The sequence below is a fragment of the Oncorhynchus kisutch genome, unplaced genomic scaffold (assembly GCF_002021735.2).
Source record: "Oncorhynchus kisutch isolate 150728-3 unplaced genomic scaffold, Okis_V2 scaffold3951, whole genome shotgun sequence".
Lineage (NCBI taxonomy): Eukaryota > Metazoa > Chordata > Actinopteri > Salmoniformes > Salmonidae > Oncorhynchus > Oncorhynchus kisutch.
In genome coordinates, this window is record NW_022265896.1 from 111,915 (window position 1) to 136,147 (window position 24,233).

The 24,233-nt window shown below is 45.1% G+C and overlaps 1 protein-coding gene across 6 annotated transcripts in view; it reads left to right on the forward strand.

Annotated features, from left to right (window-relative positions):
* LOC116372468 (neurocalcin-delta A-like) overlaps positions 1-17,984 on the forward strand; it is a 94,990-nt gene extending 77,006 nt beyond the window's left edge. For 5 of the 6 annotated variants that reach the window (XM_031821273.1, XM_031821268.1, XM_031821270.1 and 2 more), the window contains 4 exons: positions 2,099-2,500; positions 6,692-6,797; positions 14,322-14,445; positions 17,351-17,878. In XM_031821273.1, coding sequence (XP_031677133.1) covers positions 2,123-2,500; positions 6,692-6,797; positions 14,322-14,445; positions 17,351-17,375 — 633 coding nt within the window. In that variant the 5' untranslated portion in view covers positions 2,099-2,122 and the 3' untranslated portion in view covers positions 17,376-17,878. Of the gene's footprint in view, positions 1-2,098; positions 2,501-6,691; positions 6,798-14,321; positions 14,446-17,350 lie in introns of all 6 variants that reach the window. The other variant, XM_031821271.1, reaches the window with a different exon arrangement.
* The last annotated feature ends 6,249 nt before the right edge of the window (positions 17,985-24,233 follow it).

Below are 24,233 nucleotides of genomic sequence, written 5' to 3' on the forward strand. Positions count from 1 at the left end.
CGTAGGTTCAGTAGTGTCTGTCTCCAGGTGTTTTCTACAGCCGTACGTTCAGTAGTGTCTGTCTCCAGGTGTTTTCTACAGCCGTATGTTCAGTAGTGTCTGTCTCCAGGTGTTTTCTACAGCCGTAGGTTCAGTAGTGTCTGTCTCCAGGTGTTTTCTACAGCCATACGTTCAGTAGTGTCTGTCTCCAGGTGTTTTCTACAGCCGTAGGTTCAGTAGTGTCTGTCTCCAGGTGTTTCCTACAGCCTTACGTTCAGTACATGGACATATTTGTGTCTGTCTGTCTGTCTGCATGGAATATTCCATCACTTCAGACAGAACAATATGTTTGGTTACATTTGAGCATGTGAAGACTCCTGGGCACAGTGAAGTCCACTTCTCCCTCGTTCCACAATGAGGGTACCTTAAAAGGATACAGGCGGTTTGGTTGCATAGCAGTAGAGAGATACTGTTCTGTCTGCTTACTTTGCTGCTCTGATAAGTAGTCTTTTAATGAAGCTTTCTGTGCCTGTCTCCAGGTGTTTTCTACAGCCGTAGGTTCAGTATTGTCTGTCTCCAGGTGTTTTCTACAGCCGTACCCGTTCAGTAGTGTCTGTCTCCAGGTGTTTCCTACAGCCGTAGGTTCAGTAGTGTCTGTCTCCAGGTGTTTTCTACAGCCGTACCCGTTCAGTAGTGTCTGTCTCCAGGTGTTTTCTACAGCCGTACCCGTTCAGTAGTGTCTGTCTCCAGGTGTTTTCTACAGCCGTACCCGTTTGGTAGTGTCTGTCTCCAGGTGTTTTCTACAGCCGTAGGTTCAGTAGTGTCTGTCTCCAGGTGTTTTTTACAGCCGTAGGTTCAGTAGTGTCTGTCTCCAGGTGTTTTCTACAGCCGTAGGTTCAGTAGTGTCTGTCTCCAGGTGTTTTCTACAGCCGTAGGTTCAGTAGTGTCTGTTTCCAGATGTTTTCTACAGCCGTAGGTTCAGTAGTGTCTGTCTCCAGGTGTTTTCTACAGCCGTAGGTTCAATAGTGTCTGTCTCCAGGTGTTTTCTACAGCCGTAGGTTCAGTAGTGTCTGTCTCCAGGTGTTTTCTACAGCCATACGTTCAGTAGTGTCTGTCTCCAGGTGTTTTCTACAGCCGTAGGTTCAGTAGTGTCTGTCTCCAGGTGTTTCCTACAGCCGTAGGTTCAGTAGTGTCTGTCTCCATGTGTTTCCTACAGCCTTACGTTCAGTACATGGACATATTTGTGTCTGTCTGCATGGAATATTCCATCACTTCAGACAGAACAATATGTTTGGTTACATTTGAGCATGTGAAGACTCCTGGGCACAGTGAAGTCCACTTCTCCCTCGTTCCACAATGAGGGTACCTTAAAAGGATACAGGCGGTTTGGTTGCATAGCAGTAGAGAGATACTGTTCTGTCTGCTTACTTTGCTGCTCTGATAAGTAGTCTTCTAATGAAGCTTTCTGTGCAAACAACCAAACATACGTTTTGGGTCCTTTTTCTTCTCCTGTGTCATGTAGGATGTGCATCTCTAATTTCTCTGTACAGCCGTCAACATACAGCTAACATTTAGTTATTTCTGTTAGCTGTTATCATCATGGTCTTCAGTACGAGTACTAGTACTGTAGTGGACATCTGTTATCATCATGGTTAACATAACATACCTCAGTACTAGTACTGTAGTGGACATCTGTTATCATCATGGTTAACATAACATACCTCAGTACTAGTACTCTAGTGGACAGCTGTTATCATCATGGTTAACATGACATACCTCAGTACTAGTACTCTAGTGGACAGCTGTTATCATCATGGTTAACATGACATACCTCAGTACTAGTACTCTAGTGGACATCTGTTATCATCATGGTTAACATAACATACCTCAGTACTAGTACTGTAGTGGACATCTGTTATCATCATGGTTAACATAACATACCTCAGTACTAGTACTGTAGTGGACAACTGTTATCATCATCGTCTTCAGTACGAGTACTAGTACTCTAGTGGACATCTGTTATCATCATGGTTAACATAGCATACCTCAGTACTAGTACTGTAGTGGACATCTTCCTCTCCTTTTCTCAGCTTCTGTCTCCCCTCTCTCTCTCTTCCAGCTGTTACTATAGTAACCACCAGTCATGGGGAAGCAGAACAGTAAACTCCGCCCAGAGGTGATGCAGGATCTGCTGGAGAGCACGGACTTCACAGAGCATGAGATCCAGGAGTGGTATAAGGGCTTCCTGAGGGACTGCCCCAGCGGGAACCTCTCCATGGAGGAGTTTAAGAAGATCTACGGTAACTTCTTCCCTTACGGAGACGCCTCCAAGTTCGCAGAGCACGTCTTCCGCACCTTCGACGCCAACGGGGACGGGACCATAGACTTCCGGGAGTTCATCATCGCTCTGAGCGTCACGTCGCGGGGCAAGCTGGAGCAGAAATTGAAGTGGGCCTTCAGCATGTACGACCTGGACGGGAACGGATACATCAGCAAGTCTGAGATGCTGGAGATCGTACAGGTGAGGCAGGAACAGAGAGCTGGGGTTTGTAGTTCTGGTGTGAGTTATTTGTAGGCACATTATACACGACCTGGACGGGAACCGACACATGAGGAGGTCTGAGATGCTGGAGATCGTACAGGTGAGGCAGGAACAAAGAGCTGGGATTTGTAGTTCTGGTGTGAGTTATAGGTCTGAGATGATACAGGTGAGGCAGGAACAGAGAGCTGGGATTTGTAGTTCTGGTGTGAGTTATTTGTAGGCACGGTATGCACGACCTGGACAGGAACAGACACATGAGGAGGTCTGAGATGGTGGAGATGGTAGAGGTGAGGCAGGAACAGACATGAGGAGGTCTGAGATGGTAGAGGTGAGGCAGGAACAGACACATGAGGAGGTCTGAGATGGTGGAGATGGTAGAGGTGAGGCAGGAACAGACATGAGGAGGTCTGAGATGGTAGAGGTGAGGCAGGAACAGACACATGAGGAGGTCTGAGATGGTAGAGGTGAGGCAGGAACAGACACATGAGGAGGTCTGAGATGATAGAGGTGAGGCAGGAACAGACACATGAGGAGGTCTGAGATGATCGAGGTGAGACGGGAACAGACACATGAGGAGGTCTGAGATGATAGAGGTGAGGCAGGAACAGACACATGAGGAGGTCTGAGATGGTGGAGATGATAGAGGTGAGATAGGAACAGACACATGAGGAGGTCTGAGATGGTGGAGATGATAGAGGTGAGGCAGGAACAGACATGAGGAGGTCTGAGATGGTAGAGGTGAGATAGGAACAGACATGAGGAGGTCTGAGATGGTAGAGGTGAGATTTGACCTTCAGTAGGTTGTACCAACTGGTTGTCCTCTGTAGCGTGGTTCATGTTGACTGATTATTTGTTGATCAGCAACATATCTTACTGTTGGCTTTCACTCCTGTATGATCTTCACCTACAATGCTTAGACTAGCTACACATACCACTGTCTATTGAAATATATACTCATGTTAACTCCTCGTTAAAATGTTACAGAAACTGGCCAGATCTGTAATGAAACACTTGTCTAAACAGCAGCATCACTGTCTTTATCCATAAGACAGACCAGTCCTAGCTGCTGGCAGACAGTCCCAGACCAATCCGAGCTCCCAGCCCACTGGCAGACAGTCCCAGACCAGTCCTAGCTGCTGGCAGACAGTCCCAGACCAGTCCTAGCTGCTGGCAGACAGTCCCAGACCAGTCCTAGCTGCTGGCAGACAGTCCCAGACCAATCCGAGCTCCCAGCCCACTGGCAGACAGTCCCAGACCAGTCCTAACTGCTGGCAGACAGTCCCAGACCAGTCCTAGCTGCTGGCAGACAGTCCCAGACCAGTCCTAGCTGCTGGCAGACAGTCCCAGACCAATCCGAGCTCCCAGCCCACTGGCAGACAGTCCCAGACCAGTCCTAGCTGCTGGCAGACAGTCCCAGACCAGTCCTAGCTGCTGGCAGACAGTCCCAGACCAGTCCTAGCTGCTGGCAGACAGTCCCAGACCAGTCCTAGCTGCTGGCAGACAGTCCCAGACCAGTCCTAGCTGCTGGCAGACAGTCCCAGACCAATCCGAGCTCCCAGCCCACTGGCAGACAGTCCCAGACCAGTCCTAGCTCCCAGTCCAAGCTCCCAGTCCTAGCTCCCAGTCCAAGCTCCCAGTCCCAGACCAGTCCCAGCTCCCAGTCCCAGACCAGTCCCAGCTCCCAGTCCCAGCTCCCAGTCCCAGCTCCCAGCCCAGTCCCAGACCAGTCCCAGCTCCCAGTCCCAGCTCCCAGTCCAAGACCAGTCCCAGCTCCCAGTCCCAGACCAGTCCCAGCCCGCTGGTAGACAGTCCCTCTGCTACATGTACTGTTTCAACAGGTCGTTCACTCTAAAGACTTTGCTATGGTCATGTATCTAGCAGAGAAAGACTTAGAGAAATATAATTGACTAGGGATTCAAGTATTTCATGACAATGTCAAAGCCGTGGCCCGGACCTTATTCCTCCAATAGATCCTTCCAGACCATATTCCTCCAATAGATCCTTCCAGACCGTGTTGCAGAGCCGTAGTCTGGACCATATTCCTCCAATAGATCCTTCCAGACCGTGTTGCAGAGCCGTAGTCTGGACCATATTCCTCCAATAGATCCTTCCAGACCGTGTTGCAGAGCCGTAGTCTGGACCATATTCCTCCAATAGATCCTTCCAGACCGTGTTGCAGAGCCGTAGTCTGGATCATATTCCTCCAATAGATCCTTCCAGACCGTGTTGCAGAGCCGTAGTCTGGACCATATTCCTCCAATAGATCCTTCCAGACCGTGTTGCAGAGCCGTAGTCTGGACCATATTCCTCCAATAGATCCTTCCAGACCGTGTTGCAGAGCCGTAGTCTGGACCATATTCCTCCAATAGATCCTTCCAGACCGTGTTGCAGGTTGAAGATCTCATTTTATCATCATGGAACATTTAGAGATTCATTGTTATTTGTAGACATCTATATTGAACAAAAATATTATCGCTCCATATTTATTTATTTTTATTTTTTTTACAGACTGTTCGTTGTTCGTTTTACATTTCTGGGATCTTTTATTTCAGCTCATGGGACCAACATTTTACATGTTGTGTTTATATTTTTGTTCAGGGTATAAGATGGTGTCTGTGTGTTTAATTCTCCATGTGATCTATAAGATGGTGTCTGTGTGTTTAATTCTCCAGGCGATCTATAAGATGGTGTCTGTGTGTTTAATTCTCCAGGCGATCTATAAGATGGTGTCTGTGTGTTTAATTCTCCAGGATATCTATAAGATGGTGTCTGTGTGTTTAATTCTCCAGGATATCTATAAGATGGTGTCTGTGTGTTTAATTCTCCAGGATATCTATAAGATGGTGTCTGTGTGTTTAATTCTCCAGGATATCTATAAGATGGTGTCTGTGTGTTTAATTCTCCAGGATATCTATAAGATGGTGTCTGTGTGTTTATTCTCCAGGCAATCTATAAGATGGTGTCTGTGTGTTTAATTCTCCAGGCAATCTATAAGATGGTGTCTGTGTGTTTATTCTCCAGGCGATCTATAAGATGGTGTCTGTGTGTTTATTCTCCAGGCGATCTATAAGATGGTGTCTGTGTGTTTAATTCTCCAGGATATCTATAAGATGGTGTCTGTGTGTTTAATTCTCCAGGCGATCTATAAGATGGTGTCTGTGTGTTTATTCTCCAGGCAATCTATAAGATGGTGTCTGTGTGTTTAATTCTCCAGGATATCTATAAGATGGTGTCTGTGTGTTTAATTCTCCAGGATATCTATAAGATGGTGTCTGTGTGTTTAATTCTCCAGGATATCTATAAGATGGTGTCTGTGTGTTTAATTCTCCAGGATATCTATAAGATGGTGTCTGTGTGTTTAATTCTCCAGGCGATCTATAAGATGGTGTCTGTGTGTTTAATTCTCCAGGTGATCTATAAGATGGTGTCTGTGTGTTTAATTCTCCAGGATGTCTGTGTGTTTAATTCTCCAGGATATCTATAAGATGGTGTCTGTGTGTTTAATTCTCCAGGATATCTATAAGATGGTGTCTGTGTGTTTAATTCTCCAGGATATCTATAAGATGGTGTCTGTGTGTTTATTCTCCAGGCAATCTATAAGATGGTGTCTGTGTGTTTATTCTCCAGGCGATCTATAAGATGGTGTCTGTGTGTTTAATTCTCCAGGATATCTATAAGATGGTGTCTGTGTGTTTAATTCTCCAGGATATCTATAAGATGGTGTCTGTGTGTTTAATTCTCCAGGATATCTATAAGATGGTGTCTGTGTGTTTAATTCTCCAGGATATCTATAAGATGGTGTCTGTGTGTTTAATTCTCCAGGATATCTATAAGATGGTGTCTGTGTGTTTAATTCTCCAGGATATCTATAAGATGGTGTCTGTGTGTTTAATTCTCCAGGTGATCTATAAGATGGTGTCTGTGTGTTTATTCTCCAGGCGATCTATAAGATGGTGTCTGTGTGTTTAATTCTCCAGGATATCTATAAGATGGTGTCTGTGTGTTTAATTCTCCAGGATATCTATAAGATGGTGTCTGTGTGTTTAATTCTCCAGGATATCTATAAGATGGTGTCTGTGTGTTTAATTCTCCAGGTGATCTATAAGATGGTGTCTGTGTGTTTATTCTCCAGGCAATCTATAAGATGGTGTCTGTGTGTTTATTCTCCAGGCAATCTATAAGATGGTGTCGTCTGTGATGAAGATGCCAGAGGACGAGTCTACTCCAGAGAAGAGGACAGAGAAGATCTTCAGACAGATGGACACCAACAGAGATGGTACATCTCATCTCATCCACACATTAGTGTGGGAGTGTACTGGTATAGGGTATAGGGTATACCGTGTTAGTGTACTGGTATAGGGTATAGGGTATACCGTGTTAGTGTATAGGGTATAGGGTATACCGTGTTAGTGTACTGGTATAGGGTATAGGGTATACCGTGTTAGTGTATTGGTATAGGGTATACCGTGTTAGTTTATTGGTATAGGGTATACCGTGTTAGTGTATTGGTATATGGTATACCGTGTTAGTGTACTGGTATAGGGTATAGGGTACACCGTGTTAGTGTATTGGTATAGGGTATAGGGTACACCGTGTTAGTGTATTGGTATAGGGTATAGGGTATACCGTGTTAGTGTACTGGTATAGGGTATACCGTGTTAGTGTACTGGTATAGGGTATAGGGTATACCGTGTTAGTGTATTGGTATAGGGTATACCGTGTTAGTGTACTGGTATAGGGTATACCGTGTTAGTGTATTGGTATAGGGTATACCGTGTTAGTGTACTGGTATAGGGTATACCGTGTTAGTGTACTGGTATAGGGTATACCGTGTTAGTGTACTGGTATAGGGTATAGGGTATACCGTGTATTGGTATAGGGTATAGGGTATACCGTGTTAGTGTACTGGTATAGGGTATAGGGTATACCGTGTTAGTGTATTGGTATAGGGTATACCGTGTTAGTTTATTGGTATAGGGTATACCGTGTTAGTGTACTGGTATAGGGTATACCGTGTTAGTGTATTGGTATAGGGTATAGGGTATACTGTGTTAGTGTACTGGTATAGGGTATAACCGTGTTAGTGTACTGGTATAGGGTATAGGGTATACCGTGTTAGTGTACTGGTATAGGGTATAGGGTATACCGTGTTAGTGTATTGGTATAGGGTATACCGTGTTAGTGTACTGTATAGGGTATACCGTGTTAGTGTATTGGTATAGGGTATACCGTGTTAGTGTACTGGTATAGGGTATACCGTGTTAGTGTACTGGTATAGGGTATACCGTGTTAGTGTACTGGTATAGGGTATAGGGTATACCGTGTATTGGTATAGGGTATAGGGTATACCATGTTAGTGTATTGGTATAGGGTATACCGTGTTAGTGTACTGGTATAGGGTATAGGGTATACCGTGTTAGTGTATTGGTATAGGGTATACCGTGTTAGTTTATTGGTATAGGGTATACCGTGTTAGTGTACTGGTATAAGGTATACCGTGTTAGTGTATTGGTATAGGGTATACCGTGTTAGTGTACTGGTATAGGGTATACCGTGTTAGTGTACTGGTATAGGGTATACCGTGTTAGTGTACTGGTATAGGGTATAGGGTATACCGTGTTAGTGTATTGGTATAGGGTATAGGGTATACCGTGTTAGTGTATTGGTATAGGGTATACCGTGTTAGTGTACTGGTATAGGGTATACCGTGTTAGTGTATTGGTATAGGGTATAGGGTATACTGTGTTAGTGTACTGGTATAGGGTATACCGTGTTAGTGTACTGGTATAGGGTATAGGGTATACCGTGTTAGTGTACTGGTATAGGGTATAGGGTATACCGTGTTAGTGTATTGGTATAGGGTATACCGTGTTAGTGTACTGGTATAGGGTATACCGTGTTAGTGTATTGGTATAGGGTATACCGTGTTAGTGTACTGGTATAGGGTTACCGTGTTAGTGTACTGGTATAGGGTATACCGTGTTAGTGTACTGGTATAGGGTATAGGGTATACCGTGTATTGGTATAGGGTATAGGGTATACCATGTTAGTGTATTGGTATAGGGTATACCGTGTTAGTGTACTGGTATAGGGTATAGGGTATACCGTGTTAGTGTATTGGTATAGGGTATACCGTGTTAGTTTATTGGTATAGGGTATACCGTGTTAGTGTACTGGTATAAGGTATACCGTGTTAGTGTATTGGTATAGGGTATACCGTGTTAGTGTACTGGTATAGGGTATACCGTGTTAGTGTACTGGTATAGGGTATACCGTGTTAGTGTACTGGTATAGGGTATAGGGTATACCGTGTTAGTGTATTGGTATAGGGTATAGGGTATACCGTGTTAGTGTATTGGTATAGGGTATACCGTGTTAGTGTACTGGTATAGGGTATACCGTGTTAGTGTACTGGTATAGGGTATAGGGTATACCGTGTTAGTGTATTGGTATAGGGTATAGGGTATACCGTGTTAGTGTATTGGTATAGGGTATACCGTGTTAGTGTACTGGTATAGGGTATACCGTGTTAGTGTATTGGTATAGGGTATAGGGTATACCGTGTTAGTGTATTGGTATAGGGTATAGGGTATACCGTGTTAGTGTATTGGTATAGGGTATACCGTGTTAGTGTACTGGTATAGGGTATACCGTGTTAGTGTACTGGTATAGGGTATACCGTGTTAGTGTACTGGTATAGGGTATAGGGTATACCGTGTATTGGTATAGGGTATAGGGTATACCATGTTAGTGTATTGGTATAGGGTATACCGTGTTAGTGTACTGGTATAGGGTATAGGGTATACCGTGTTAGTGTATTGGTATAGGGTATACCGTGTTAGTTTATTGGTATAGGGTATACCGTGTTAGTGTACTGGTATAAGGTATACCGTGTTAGTGTATTGGTATAGGGTATACCGTGTTAGTGTACTGGTATAGGGTATACCGTGTTAGTGTACTGGTATAGGGTATAGGGTATACCGTGTTAGTGTATTGGTATAGGGTATAGGGTATACCGTGTTAGTGTATTGGTATAGGGTATAGGGTATACCGTGTTAGTGTACTGGTATAGGGTATACCGTGTTAGTGTATTGGTATAGGGTATACCGTGTTAGTGTACTGGTATAGGGTATACCGTGTTAGTGTACTGGTATAGGGTATACCGTGTTAGTGTACTGGTATAGGGTATACCGTGTTAGTGTACTGGTATAGGGTATACCGTGTTAGTGTACTGGTATAGGGTATACCGTGTTAGTGTATTGGTATAGGGTATAGGGTATACCGTGTTAGTGTATTGGTATAGGGTATAGGGTATACCGTGTTAGTGTACTGGTATAGGGTATACCGTGTTAGTGTACTGGTATAGGGTATAGGGTATACCGTGTTAGTGTACTGGTATAGGGTATACCGTGTTAGTGTACTGGTATAGGGTATACCGTGTTAGTGTACTGGTATAGGGTATACCGTGTTAGTGTATTGGTATAGGGTATAGGGTATACCGTGTTAGTGTATTGGTATAGGGTATACCGTGTTAGTGTACTGGTATAGGGTATACCGTGTTAGTGTACTGGTATAGGGTATACCGTGTTAGTGTACTGGTATAGGGTATACCGTGTTAGTGTATTGGTATAGGGTATAGGGTATACCGTGTTACTGTACTGGTATAGGGTATACCGTGTTAGTGTATTGGTATAGGGTATACCGTGTTAGTGTACTGGTATAGGGTATACCGTGTTAGTGTATTGGTATAGGGTATACCGTGGTCGTGTATTGGTATAGGGTATAGGGTATACCGTGTTAGTGTACTGGTATAGGGTATACCGTGTTAGTGTACTGGTATAGGGTATACCGTGTTAGTGTATTGGTATAGGGTATACCGTGTTAGTGTACTGGTATAGGGTATACCGTGTTAGTGTACTGGTATAGGGTATAGGGTATACCGTGTTAGTGTACTGGTATAGGGTATACCGTGTTAGTGTACTGGTATAGGGTATACCGTGTTAGTGTATTGGTATAGGGTATACCGTGTTAGTGTACTGGTATAGGGTATACCGTGTTAGTGTACTGGTATAGGGTATAGGGTATACCGTGTTAGTGTACTGGTATAGGGTATACCGTGTTAGTGTATTGGTATAGGGTATACCGTGTTAGTGTACTGGTATAGGGTATACCGTGTTAGTGTATTGGTATAGGGTATACCGTGGTCGTGTATTGGTATAGGGTATAGGGTATACCGTGTTAGTGTACTGGTAAAGGGTATACCGTGTTAGTGTACTGGTATAGGGTATACCGTGTTAGTGTATTGGTATAGGGTATACCGTGTTAGTGTACTGGTATAGGGTATACCGTGTCAGTGTACTGGTATAGGGTATACCGTGTTAGTGTACTGGTATAGGGTATACCGTGTTAGTGTATTGGTATAGGGTATAGGGTATACCGTGTTAGTGTATTGGTATAGGGTATAGGGTATACCGTGTTAGTGTACTGGTATAGGGTATACCGTGTTAGTGTACTGGTATAGGGTATAGGGTATACCGTGTTAGTGTACTGGTATAGGGTATACCGTGTTAGTGTACTGGTATAGGGTATACCGTGTTAGTGTACTGGTATAGGGTATACCGTGTTAGTGTATTGGTATAGGGTATAGGGTATACCGTGTTAGTGTATTGGTATAGGGTATACCGTGTTAGTGTACTGGTATAGGGTATACCGTGTTAGTGTACTGGTATAGGGTATACCGTGTTAGTGTACTGGTATAGGGTATACCGTGTTAGTGTATTGGTATAGGGTATAGGGTATACCGTGTTAGTGTATTGGTATAGGGTATACCGTGTTAGTGTACTGGTATAGGGTATACCGTGTTAGTGTACTGGTATAGGGTATACCGTGTTAGTGTACTGGTATAGGGTATACCGTGTTAGTGTATTGGTATAGGGTATAGGGTATACCGTGTTACTGTACTGGTATAGGGTATACCGTGTTAGTGTATTGGTATAGGGTATACCGTGTTAGTGTACTGGTATAGGGTATACCGTGTTAGTGTATTGGTATAGGGTATACCGTGGTCGTGTATTGGTATAGGGTATAGGGTATACCGTGTTAGTGTACTGGTATAGGGTATACCGTGTTAGTGTACTGGTATAGGGTATACCGTGTTAGTGTATTGGTATAGGGTATACCGTGTTAGTGTACTGGTATAGGGTATACCGTGTTAGTGTACTGGTATAGGGTATAGGGTATACCGTGTTAGTGTACTGGTATAGGGTATACCGTGTTAGTGTACTGGTATAGGGTATACCGTGTTAGTGTATTGGTATAGGGTATACCGTGTTAGTGTACTGGTATAGGGTAATACCGTGTTTAGTGTACTGGTATAGGGTATAGGGTATACCGTGTTAGTGTACTGGTATAGGGTATACCGTGTTAGTGTATTGGTATAGGGTATACCGTGTTAGTGTACTGGTATAGGGTATACCGTGTTAGTGTATTGGTATAGGGTATACCGTGGTCGTGTATTGGTATAGGGTATAGGGTATACCGTGTTAGTGTACTGGTAAAGGGTATACCGTGTTAGTGTACTGGTATAGGGTATACCGTGTTAGTGTATTGGTATAGGGTATACCGTGTTAGTGTACTGGTATAGGGTATACCGTGTCAGTGTACTGGTATAGGGTATACCGTGTTAGTGTACTGGTATAGTGTATACCGTGTTAGTGGTACTGGTATAGGGGTATAGGGTATACCGTGTTAGTGTACTGGTATAGGGTATACCGTGTTAGTGTATTGGTATAGGGTATAGGGTTATACCGTGTTAGTGTACTGGTATAGGGTATACCGTGTTAGTGTACTGGTATAGGGTATACCGTGTTAGTGTATTGGTATAGGGTATACCGTGTTAGTGTATTGGTATAGGGTATACCGTGTTAGTGTACTGGTATAGGGTATACCGTGTTAGTGTATTGGTATAGGGTATACCGTGTTAGTGTATTGGTATAGGGTATACCGTGTTAGTGTATTGGTATATGGTACACCGTGTTAGTGTTTACATTTCCTTTACATCCTTTGCATGCTTGTATAACTTTACATCCGGTAACTACTAGCTAGCTATGCTTGTATAACTCTACATCCGGTAACTACTAGCTAACTATGCTTGTATAACTCTACATCCAGTAACTACTAGCTAGCTATGCTTGTATAACTCTACATCCGGTAACTACTAGCTAGCTATGCTTGTATAACTTTACATCCGGTAACTACTAGCTAGCTATGCTTGTATAACTCTACATCCGGTAACTACTAACTATGCTTGTATAACTTTACATCCGGTAACTACTAGCTATGCTTGTATAACTTTACATCCGGTAACTACTAGCTAGCTATGCTTGTATAACTTTACATCCGGTAACTACTAGCTAGCTATGCTTGTATAACTCTACATCCGGTAACTACTAGCTATGCTTGTATAACTTTACATCCGGTAACTACTAGCTATGCTTGTATAACTTTACATCCGGTAACTACTAGCTAACTATGGTTGTATAACTCTACATCCGGTAACTACTAGCTAACTATGCTTGTATAACTTTACATCCGGTAACTACTAACTATGCTTGTATAACTTTACATCCGGTAACTACTAGCTAACTATGCTTGTATAACTCTACATCCGGTAACTACTAGCTAACTATGCTTGTATAACTCTACATCCAGTAACTACTAGCTAACTATGGTTGTATAACTCTACATCCAGTAACTACTAGCTAACTATGGTTGTATAACTCTACATCCAGTAACTACTAGCTAACTATGCTTGTATAACTCTACATCCAGTAACTACTAGCTAACTATGGTTGTATAACTCTACATCCAGTAACTACTAGCTAACTATGGTTATATAACTCTACATCCAGTAACTACTAGCTAACTATGGTTGTATAACTTTATGAGATGGATTTGTTTGTCTTTGCAATTAGTGTATGTATGTATGTTTTCGCTTGTTAGCATTTAGTGACTTCTAGCGTTACCACCTGTTAATAATCCCACCTGTTAATAATCCCACATCTGACTACTAGGGTTACCACCTGTTAATAATCCCACCTGTTAATAATCCCACATCTGACTTCTAGGGTTACCACCTGTTAATAATCCCACATCTGACTACTAGGGTTACCACCTGTTAATAATCCCACATCTGACTACTAGGGTTACCACCTGTTAATAATCCCACATCTGACTACTAGGGTTACCACCTGTTAATAATCCCACCTGTTAATAATCCCACATCTGACTACTAGGGTTACCACCTGTTAATAATCCCACCTGTTAATAATCCCACATCTGACTACTAGGGTTACCACCTGTTAATAATCCCAGCCTGTTAATAATCCCCATCTGACTACTAGCGTTACCACCTGTTAATAATCCACCTGTTAATAATCCCACATCTGACTACTAGGGTTACCACCTGTTAATAATCCCACATCTGACTACTAGGGTTACCGCCTGTTAATAATCCCACATCTGACTACTAGGGTTACCACCTGTTAATAATCCCACATCTGACTTCTAGGTTACCACCTGTTAATAATCCCACCTGTTAATAAATCCACATTTGACTTCTAGGGTTTCCACCAGTTGAGGACCTACTTACTCAATGGTTTTCAGTTTGGTGTCCAAACGTCAAGGTCTCTATTTGATAATGATATATACTCATGTCTAGTGTTTTCTCCAGGTAAACTGTGTCTGGAAGAGTTCATTAAAGGTTAATCTAACCTGACTGTCTCCTGTTGTGTTTCTCCAGGTAAACTGTCTCTGGAAGAGTTCATTAAAGGGGCTAAAGTGACCCCTCCATCGTGCGTCTGTTACAGTGTGACCCCAGCAGCGCTGGCAGTTCTAAACCGCCCTGCCTTGGGGGTCAAGACAATGTAAGGCCACACTCTATTCATTTAGGTTTCCTGTTCGTTTCATTCCTGTGTATGTCTCACCCCTTAGTGTGAGATCGAAGACCCCCTCATGCTGTGTGGATCACTAACCAGTCTGTTACATCCACTAACCAGTCTGTTACATCTACCAACCTCCACTAACCAGTCTGTTACATCCACCAACCTCCACTAACCAGTCTGTTACCTCCACTAACCAGTCTGTTACATCCACTAACCAGTCTGTTACCTCCACTAACCAGTCTGTTACCTCCACTAACCAGTCTGTTACATCCACTAACCAGTCTGTTACATCCACTAACCAGTCTGTTACCTCCACTAACCAGTCTGTTACCTCCACTAACCAGTCTGTTACATCCACTAACCAGTCTGTTACATCCACCAACCTCCACTAACCAGTCTGTTACCTCCACTAACCAGGCTGTTACATCCACTAACCAGTCTGTTACATCTACCAACCTCCACTAACCAGTCTGTTACATCCACCAACCTCCACTAACCAGTCTGTTACCTCCACTAACCAGTCTGTTACATCCACTAACCAGTCTGTTACCTCCACTAACCAGTCTGTTACATCCACTAACCAGTCTGTTACATCCACTAACCAGTCTGTTACCTCCACTAACCAGTCTGTTACATCCACCAACCTCCACTATCCAGTCTGTTACCTCCACTAACCAGTCTGTTACATCCACTAACCAGTCTGTTACATCCACCAACCTCCACTAACCAGTCTGTTACCTCCACTAACCAGTCTGTTACCTCCACTAACCAGTCTGTTACATCCACTAACCAGTCTGTTACATCCACTAACCAGTCTGTTACCTCCACTAACCAGTCTGTTACCTCCACTAACCAGTCTGTTACATCCACTAACCAGTCTGTTACATCCACCAACCTCCACTAACCAGTCTGTTACCTCCACTAACCAGGCTGTTACATCCACTAACCAGTCTGTTACATCTACCAACCTCCACTAACCAGTCTGTTACATCCACCAACCTCCACTAACCAGTCTGTTACCTCCACTAACCAGTCTGTTACATCCACTAACCAGTCTGTTACCTCCACGAACCAGTCTGTTACATCCACTAACCAGTCTGTTACATCCACTAACCAGTCTGTTACCTCCACTAACCAGTCTGTTACCTCCACTAACCAGTCTGTTACCTCCACTAACCAGTCTGTTACCTCCACTAACCAGTCTGTTACATCCACCAACCTCCACTAACCAGTCTGTTACCTCCACTAACCAGTCTGTTACATCCACTAACCAGTCTGTTACATCTACCAACCTCCACTAACCAGTCTGTTACATCCACCAACCTCTACTAACCAGTCTGTTACCTCCACTAACCAGTCTGTTACATCCACTAACCAGGCTGTTACCTCCACTAACCAGTCTGTTACATCCACCAACCTCCACTAACCAGTCTGTTACATCCACCAACCTCCACTAACCAGTCTGTTACATCCACCACCCTCCACTAACCAGTCTGTTACATCTACCAACCTCCACTAACCAGTCTGTTACATCCACTAACCTCCACTAACCAGTCTGTTACATCCACTAACCAGTCTCTTACGTCCACTAACCTCCACCAACCAGTCTGTTACCTCCACCAACCTCCACTAACCAGTCTGTTACATCCACCAACCTCCACTAACCAGTCTGTTACCTCCACTAACCAGTCTGTTACCTCCACCAACCTCCACTAACCAGTCTGTTACATCCACCAACCTCCACTAACCAGTCTGTTACATCCACCAACCTCCACTAACCAGTCTGTTACATCCACCAACCTCCACTAACCAGTCTGTTACATCCACCAACCTCCACTAACCTCCACTAACCAGTCTGTTACATCCACCAACCTCCACTAACCAGTCTGTTACCTCCACCACCCTCCACTAACCAGTCTGTTACATCCACCAACCTCCACTAACCAGTCTGTTACATCCACTAACCAGTCTGTTACGTCCACTAACCTCCACTAACCAGTCTGTTCCATCCACCAACCTCCACTAACCAGTCTGTTACCTCCACTAACCAGTCTGTTTCCTCCACCAACCTCCACTAACCAGTCTGTTTCCTCCACCAACCTCCACTAACCAGTCTGTTACCTCCACTAACCTCCACTAACCAGTCTGTTACATCCCACTAACCTCCACTAACCAGTCTGTTCCCTCCACTAACCAGTCTGTTACCTCCACTAACCAGTGTGTTACATCCACCAAACTCCACTAACCAGTCTGTTACCTCCACTAACCAGTCTGTTACATCCACCAACCTCCACTAACCAGTCTGTTACATCCACCAACCTCCACTAAACAGTCTGTTACCTCCACTAACCAGTCTGTTACATCCACCAACCTCCACTAACCAGTCTGTTACCTCCCACTAACCAGCCTGTTACCTCCACTAACCAGTCTGTTACATCCACTAACCTCCACTAACCAGTCTGTTACCTTCCACCAACCTCCACTAACCAGTCTGTTACATCCACCAACCTCCACTAACCAGTCTGTTACCTCCACCAACCTCCACTAACCAGTCTGTTACCTCCACTAACCAGTCTGTTACCTCCACCAACCTCCACTAACCAGTCTGTTACGTCCACCAACCTCCACTAACCAGTCTGTTACCTCCACTAACCAGTCTGTTACCTCCACTAACCAGTTTGTTACCTCCACTAACCAGTCTGTTACCTCCACTAACCAGTCTGCTACCTCCACTAACCAGTCTGTTACCTCCACTAACCAGTCTGTTACCTCCACTAACCAGTCTGCTACCTCCACTAACCAGTCTGCTACCTCCACTAACCAGTCTGTTACCTCCACTAACCAGTCTGTTAACTCCACTAACCAGTCTTTGTCATTCTATTTCCAGTGTTTATTTGGGTGAATCCAAATAGCCCCCCCCCCCCTCCACCTTTGGAGCAAACTGATGAAGAAGACAAGCCTTCAAATGATGACACTGAAGACAACGGGCCAATGAGAGCCAGCCATGTCCTCCAGACTCCTCCTCCTCTAACCACTCCCAGCAGCAACCTGACAACATCTCCAGGCTCTCATGATCCCAGTCATGATGTGATCCAGTCCACTCGCCGTGTATTCGATAAGTCCTAGGGTTTACTCCCAAATCACACCCTGTTCCCTGTATAGCAGTACCTTAAGCCCGGTAGGCCCTGGTCTGCAGCAGTACACTACGTAGGGAATAGGGCCCTGGACTCTCTGTTTGGTTCTCAACGCTCCGTACTGGACACACCCACTGCCCTCAACTAGGTCCTCCTAGCTCTTGTGTGTATCGTAAACAGTTAGAGAGGGAATGAGAGAGAGAGGGAATGAGAGAGAGAGAGGGAATGAGAGAGAGAGAGGGAATGAGAGAGAGAGAGAGAGGGAATGAGAGAGAGAGAGAGAGGGACTGAGAGAGAGGGAATGAGAGAGAGGGAATGAGAGAGAGAGAGAGAGAGAGAGAGAGAGAGAGAGAGGGGGAATGAGAGAGAGAGAGAGGGAATGGAGAGAGAGAGAGAGAGAGGGAATGAGAGAGAGAGAGAGGGAATGAGAGAGAGAGGGAATGAGAGAGAGAGGGAATGAGAGAGAGAGGGAATGAGAGAGAGAGGGAATGAGAGAGAGAGAGAGGGAATGAGAGAGAGAGAGAGAGGGAATGAGAGAGGGAATGAGAGAGGGAATGAGAGAGAGAGAGAGGGAATGAGAGAGAGAGAGAGGGAATGAGAGAGAGAGAGAGAGAGAGAGAGAGAGGGAATGAGAGAGAGAGAGAGGGAATGAGAGAGAGAGAGAGGGAATGAGAGAGAGAGAGAGGGAATGAGAGAGAGAGGGAATGAGAGAGAGAGAGGGAATGAGAGAGAGAGAGAGAGGGAATGAGAGAGAGAGGGAATGAGAGAGAGAGAGAGAGAGGGAATGAGAGAGAGAGAGAGGGAATGAGAGAGGGAATGAGAGAGAGAGAGGGGGAATGAGAGAGGGAATGAGAGAGAGAGGGAATGAGAGAGGGAGAGAGAGAGAGGGAATGAGAGAGGGAAATGAGAGAGAGGGAATGAGAGAGGGAGAGAGGAGAGAGGGGGAATTGTTGTGTGTTATTTTACTGTTAGAATGTGGATGTGTGTGGGGGTGTTTTCCAGCACTTGAGAGAGAGCGGGAATGAGAGAGAGAGAGGGAATGAGAGAGAGAGAGAGAGGGAATGAGAGAGAGAGAGAGAGAGAGAGAGAGGGAATGAGAGAGAGAGAGAGAGAGAGAGAGAGGGAATGAGAGAGAGAGAGGGAATGAGAGAGAGAGGGAATGAGAGAGAGAGAGAGAGAGAGAGGGAATGAGAGAGAGAGGGAATGAGAGAGAGAGCGAGGGAATGAGAGAGAAGAGAGGGAATGAGAGAAGGGGAATGAGAGAGAGAGAGAGGGAATGAGAGAGAGAGAGAGGGAATGAGAGAGAGAGAGGGAATGAGAGAGAGAGAGGAATGAGAGAGAGAGGGAATGAGAGAGAGAGAGAGGGAATGAGAGAGAGAGAGAGAGAGAGAGAGAGAGAGAGGGAATGAGGAGAGAGAGAGAGGGGGAATGAGAGAGAGAGAGAGGGAATGAGAGAGAGAGAGGGAATGAGAAGAGAGAGGGAATGAGAGAGAGAGGGAATGAGAGAGAGAGGGAATGAGAGAGAGAGAGAGGGAATGAGAGAGAGAGAGAGGGAATGAGAGAGAGAGAGAGAGAGAGAGAGGGAATGAGAGGGAATGAGAGAGAGAGAGAGGGAATGAGAGAGGAGAGAGAGGGAATGAGAGAGAGAGAGAGGGAATGAGAGAGAGAGAGAGGGAATGAGAGAGAGAGGGAATGAGAGAGCGAGAGAGGGAATGAGAGAGCGAGAGAGGGAATGAGAGAGAAGAGAGAGAGAGAGAGGGAATGAGAGAGAGAGAGAGGGAAGAGAGATGAGAGAGGGAAGAGAGAGAGAGAGAGGGAATGAGAGAGAGAGAGGGAGAGAGAGAGAGAGGGTGAGAGAGAGAGAGAGGGAATGAGAGAGAGAGAGACGGGAATGAGAGAGAGAGGGAATGAGAGAGAGAGGGAATGAGAGAGAGAGAGAGAGAGGGAATGAGAGAGAGAGGGAATGAGAGAGAGAGAGAGAGGGAATGAGAGAGAGAGAGAGGGAATGAGAGAGAGAGAGAGGGAATGAGAGAGGGAATGAGAGAGAGGGGGAATGAGAGAGGGACTGAGAGAGAGAGGGACTGAGAGAGGGAGAGAGAGAGAGGGAATGAGAGAGGGAATGAGAGAGGGAGAGAGAGAGAGGGGGAATTGTTGTGTGTTATTTTACTGTTAGAATGTGGATGTGTGTGGGGGTGTTTTTCAGCACTTGAGAGAGAGAGGGAATGAGAGAGAGAGAGAGAGGGCATGAGAGAGAGAGAGAGGGGGAATGAGAGAGAGAGAGAGAGAGGGAATGAGAGAGAGAGAGAGAGAGAGAGGGAATGAGAGAGAGAGAGAGAGAGAGGGAATGAGAGAGAGAGAGAGGGAATGAGAGAGAGAGAGAGAGGGAATGAGAGAGAGGGAATGAGAGAGAGAGAGGGAAATGAGAGAGAGAGAGAGGGAATGAGAGAGAGAGAGAGGGAATGAGAGAGAGAGAGAGAGGAGAGAGAGAGGAATGAGAGGAGAGAGAGGGAATGAGAGAGAGAGGGAATGAGAGAGAGAGAGAGGGAATGAGAGAGAGAGAGAGGGAAATGAGAGAGGGCAAGAGAAGAGAGAGAGGGGGAACTGAGAGAGGGAATTGAGAGAGAGAGGGGAATGAGAGAGGGAGAGGGAGAGAGGAGGGAAGAGAGAGGGAATGAGCCAGAGAGGGAATGGAGAGGGGATGAGAAGAGAGAGGGGGAATTGTTTGTGTGTTATTTTTACTCGTTAGAATGTGGATTGTTGTGTGGGGGTGTTTTTCCAGCACTTGAGAGAGAGGAGGGAATGAGAGAGAGAGAGAGAGGGAATGAGAGAGAGAGAGAGAGGGAATGAGAGAGAGAGAGAGAGAGAGGGAATGAGAGAGAGGGAATGAGAGAGAGAGAGAGAGAGAGAGGGAATGAGAGAGAGAGAGAGGGAATGAGAAGAGAGAGGAGAGAGGGAATGAGAGGAGCGAGGGAATGAGAGAGAGAGAGAGGGAATGAGAGAGAGAGAGAGGGAATGAGAGAGAGAGAGAGGGAATGAGAGAGAGAGGGAATGAGAGAGAGAGAGAGAGGGAATGAGAGAGAGAGGGAATGAGAGAGAGAGAGAGAGAGAGAGGGAATGAGAGAGAGAGAGAGAGAGGGAATGAGAGAGAGAGAGAGGGAATGAGAGGGGGAATGAGAGAGAGAGAGGGGGAATGAGAGAGAGAGGGAATGAGAGAGGGAGAGAGAGAGAGGGAATGAGAGAGAGAGGGAATGAGAGAGGGAGAGAGAGAGAGGGGGAATTGTTGTGTGTTATTTTACTGTTAGAATGTGGATGTGTGTGGGGGTGTTTTTCAACACTTGAGAGAGAGAGGGAATGAGAGAGAGAGAGGGGGAATTGTTGTGTGTTATTTTACTGTTAGAATGTGGATGTGTGTGGGGGTGTTTTTCAACACTTGAGAGAGAGAGGGAATGAGAGAGAGAGAGGGGGAATTGTTGTGTGTTATTTTACTGTTAGAATGTGGATGTGTGTGGGGGTGTTTTTCAACACTTGTGTTTTAGTTGTAATATTTTGGATTGATATTTGTGACGGTATTTTTCAGACTCAAGTTAAATATGGGGTCTCCATATCGTACTATGCAGATACTGTTAAAGGCCTTTAGTGATGGTTTGAAGGACCTCTAGTGAATTAAAGGAAGAGGACTGTCCCCAGGGGAAGTGTCCCAAAGGGCACCCTATCCCCTATATAGTGCACTACTTTAGACCAGAACCCACCCTATCCCCTATATAGTGCACTACTTTAGACCCGAACCCACCCTATCCCCTATATAGTGCACTACTTTAGACCAGAACCCACCCTATCCCCTATATAGTGCACTACTTTAGACCAGAACCCACCCTATCCCCTATATAGTGCACTACTTTAGACCAGAACCCACCCTATCCCCTATATAGTGCACTACTTTAGACCAGAACCCACCCTATCCCCTATATAGTGCACTACTTTAGACCAGAACCCACCCTATCCCCTATATAGTGCACTACTTTAGACCAGGACCCACCCTATCCCCTATATGGGGCGGCAGCGTAGCCTAGTGGTTAGAGCGTTGGACTAGTAACCGGAAGGTTGCGTGTTCAAACCCCCGAGCTGACAAGGTACAAATCTGCTGTTTTGCCCCTGAACAAGGCAGTTAACCCACTGTTCCTAGACCGTCATTGAAAATAAGAATGTGTTCTTAACTGACTTGCCTGGTTAAATAAAGGTAAAATAAAAAAATATATAGTGCACTACTTTAGACCAGAACCCATAGAGCTCTGGTCTCTGTGGTCTAAAGTAGTGCTCTATATAGGGAATAGGGCCCTGGTCTGCAGTAGTGCACTATATAGGGAATAGGGCTCTGGTCTAAAGTAGTGCTCTATATAGGGAATAGGGCCCTGGTCTGCAGTAGTGCACTATATGGGGAATAGGGCCCTGGTCTGCCGTAGTGCACTATATAGGGAATAGGGCCCTGGTCTGCCGTAGTGCACTATATGGGGAATATGGCTCTGGTCTGCTGTAGTGCACTATATGGGGAATAGGGCTCTGGTCTGCCGTAGTGCACTATATAGGGAATAGGGTGCCCTTTTGGGACACTTCCTGTCACAGATAATGTGGTTATTGATGTTAACTACGTGGTTATTTTTGACATGTTTCTCTTAAATACTTTTGTTTTGTAAAAAAAAAGTTTTAAAAAGACTTTAAAATGGAAATTTGCATTTAAAATGTTAGAATGATCCTTTAAGCAGAGCCTTCAAGACATTTGTACACAGCCTTCGGTTATGGGCTGTTAATAAGTTAAACGAGATCCCTCTCCTGAAAGTAGAAAACAGAAAGGTTGACAGAACAAATGTTATGAGATGCGTTTCCAGTTGTTTAAAGGATATCAAGCAATTCTGTTGTATTTCTCATCTACTGTTGTGAATCTGGGGGGAGGGGTTTATTTTAAAAGGAGGGGCTTGTGGCCTCCCGCCCAGTGATGTTGTGAAGAGAAGCAACGTCACATTTCATTTGAGATGTTTCGACTGGGGCATGTTAAACCCGTTTCAATCTGGGGGGAGGGGTTTATTTTAAAAGGAGGGGTTTTGTTTTGGAACAGGTTCCTGTACGTATGTATGTGTGTGTTCATGTGCTGATGGTTTTCAGTGGTGATGGACGAGCTTGTGGCCTCCCGCCCAGTGATCCTCCCGCCCAGTGATCCTCCCGCCCAGTGATCCTCCCGCCCAGTGATCCTCCCGCCCAGTGATGTTGTAAAAGTCACTGTGTTATTACGGAGAACCAACTTTTTCCTCGTCGACAGCAGCAAAGCTTTGTAGAGACAGCAGCTCCTATGACCAGCTCAAGCCTTGCCACTGACCAATGGCAGGGCGGCAGGGTAGCCTAGTGGTTAGATTGTAGAGACAGCAGCTCCTATGACCAGCTTAAGCCTTGCCACTGACCAATGGCAGGGCGGCAGGGTAGCCTAGTGGTTAGAGCGTTGGACTAGTAACCGGAAGGTTTCAAGTTCAAACCCCCGAGCTGACAAGGTACAAATCTGTCGTTCTGCCCCTGAACAGGCAGTTAACCCACTGTTCCTAGGCATTGAAAATAAGAATTTGTTCTTAACTGACTTGCCTGGTTAAATAAAGGTCAAATAAAAATGATCATAGACCACCACACCAAGATGTCAACCACAACCCCCTGTTATATTCAACCACAACACAACCCCCTGTTATATTCAACCACAACACAACCCCCTGTTATATTCAACCACAACCCCCTGTTATATTCAACCACAACCCCCTGTTATATTCAACCACAACCCCCTGTTATATTCAACCACAACACCCTGTTATATTCAACCACAACCCCCTGTTATATTCAACCACAACCCCCTGTTATATTCAACCACAACCCCCTGTTATATTCAACCACAACCCCCTGTTATATTCAACCACAACCCCCTGTTATATTCAACCACAACACCCTGTTATATTCAACCACAACCCCCTGTTATATTCAACCACAACCCCCTGTTATATTCAACCACAACACAACCCTGTTATATTCAACCACAACACAACCCTGTTATATTCAACCACAACACAACCCTGTTATATTCAACCACAACACAACCCTGTTATATTCAACCACAACACAACCCTGTTATATTCAACCACAACACAACCAACCCCATAACAAGGATCTGAGCCATGAATCTGGCCCTCTGGCCCTGAGACAAATATACAATGTATTCACACACACACACACAATACCCCATAGCGACAGCACAACCCCATAGCGACAGCACAACCCCATAGCGACAGCACAACCCCATAGCGACAGCAACCCCATAGCGACAGCACAACCCCATAGTGACAAAGCAAAAACAGGTTTTTAGACATTTTTTAAAACTGTAAAGTACCCTTTACTCAGTACTTTGTTGAAGCACCTTTGGCAGTGATTACACCCTGGAGTCTTCTTGGGTATGATGCTACAAGCTTGGCACACCTGTATTTGGGGAGTTTCTCCCATTCTTCTCTGCAGATCCTCTCAAGCTCTGTCAGGTTGGATGGGGAGCGTCGCTGCACAGCTATTTTTAGGTCTCTCCAGAGATGGGTTCAAGTCCAGGCTCTCGCTGAGCTC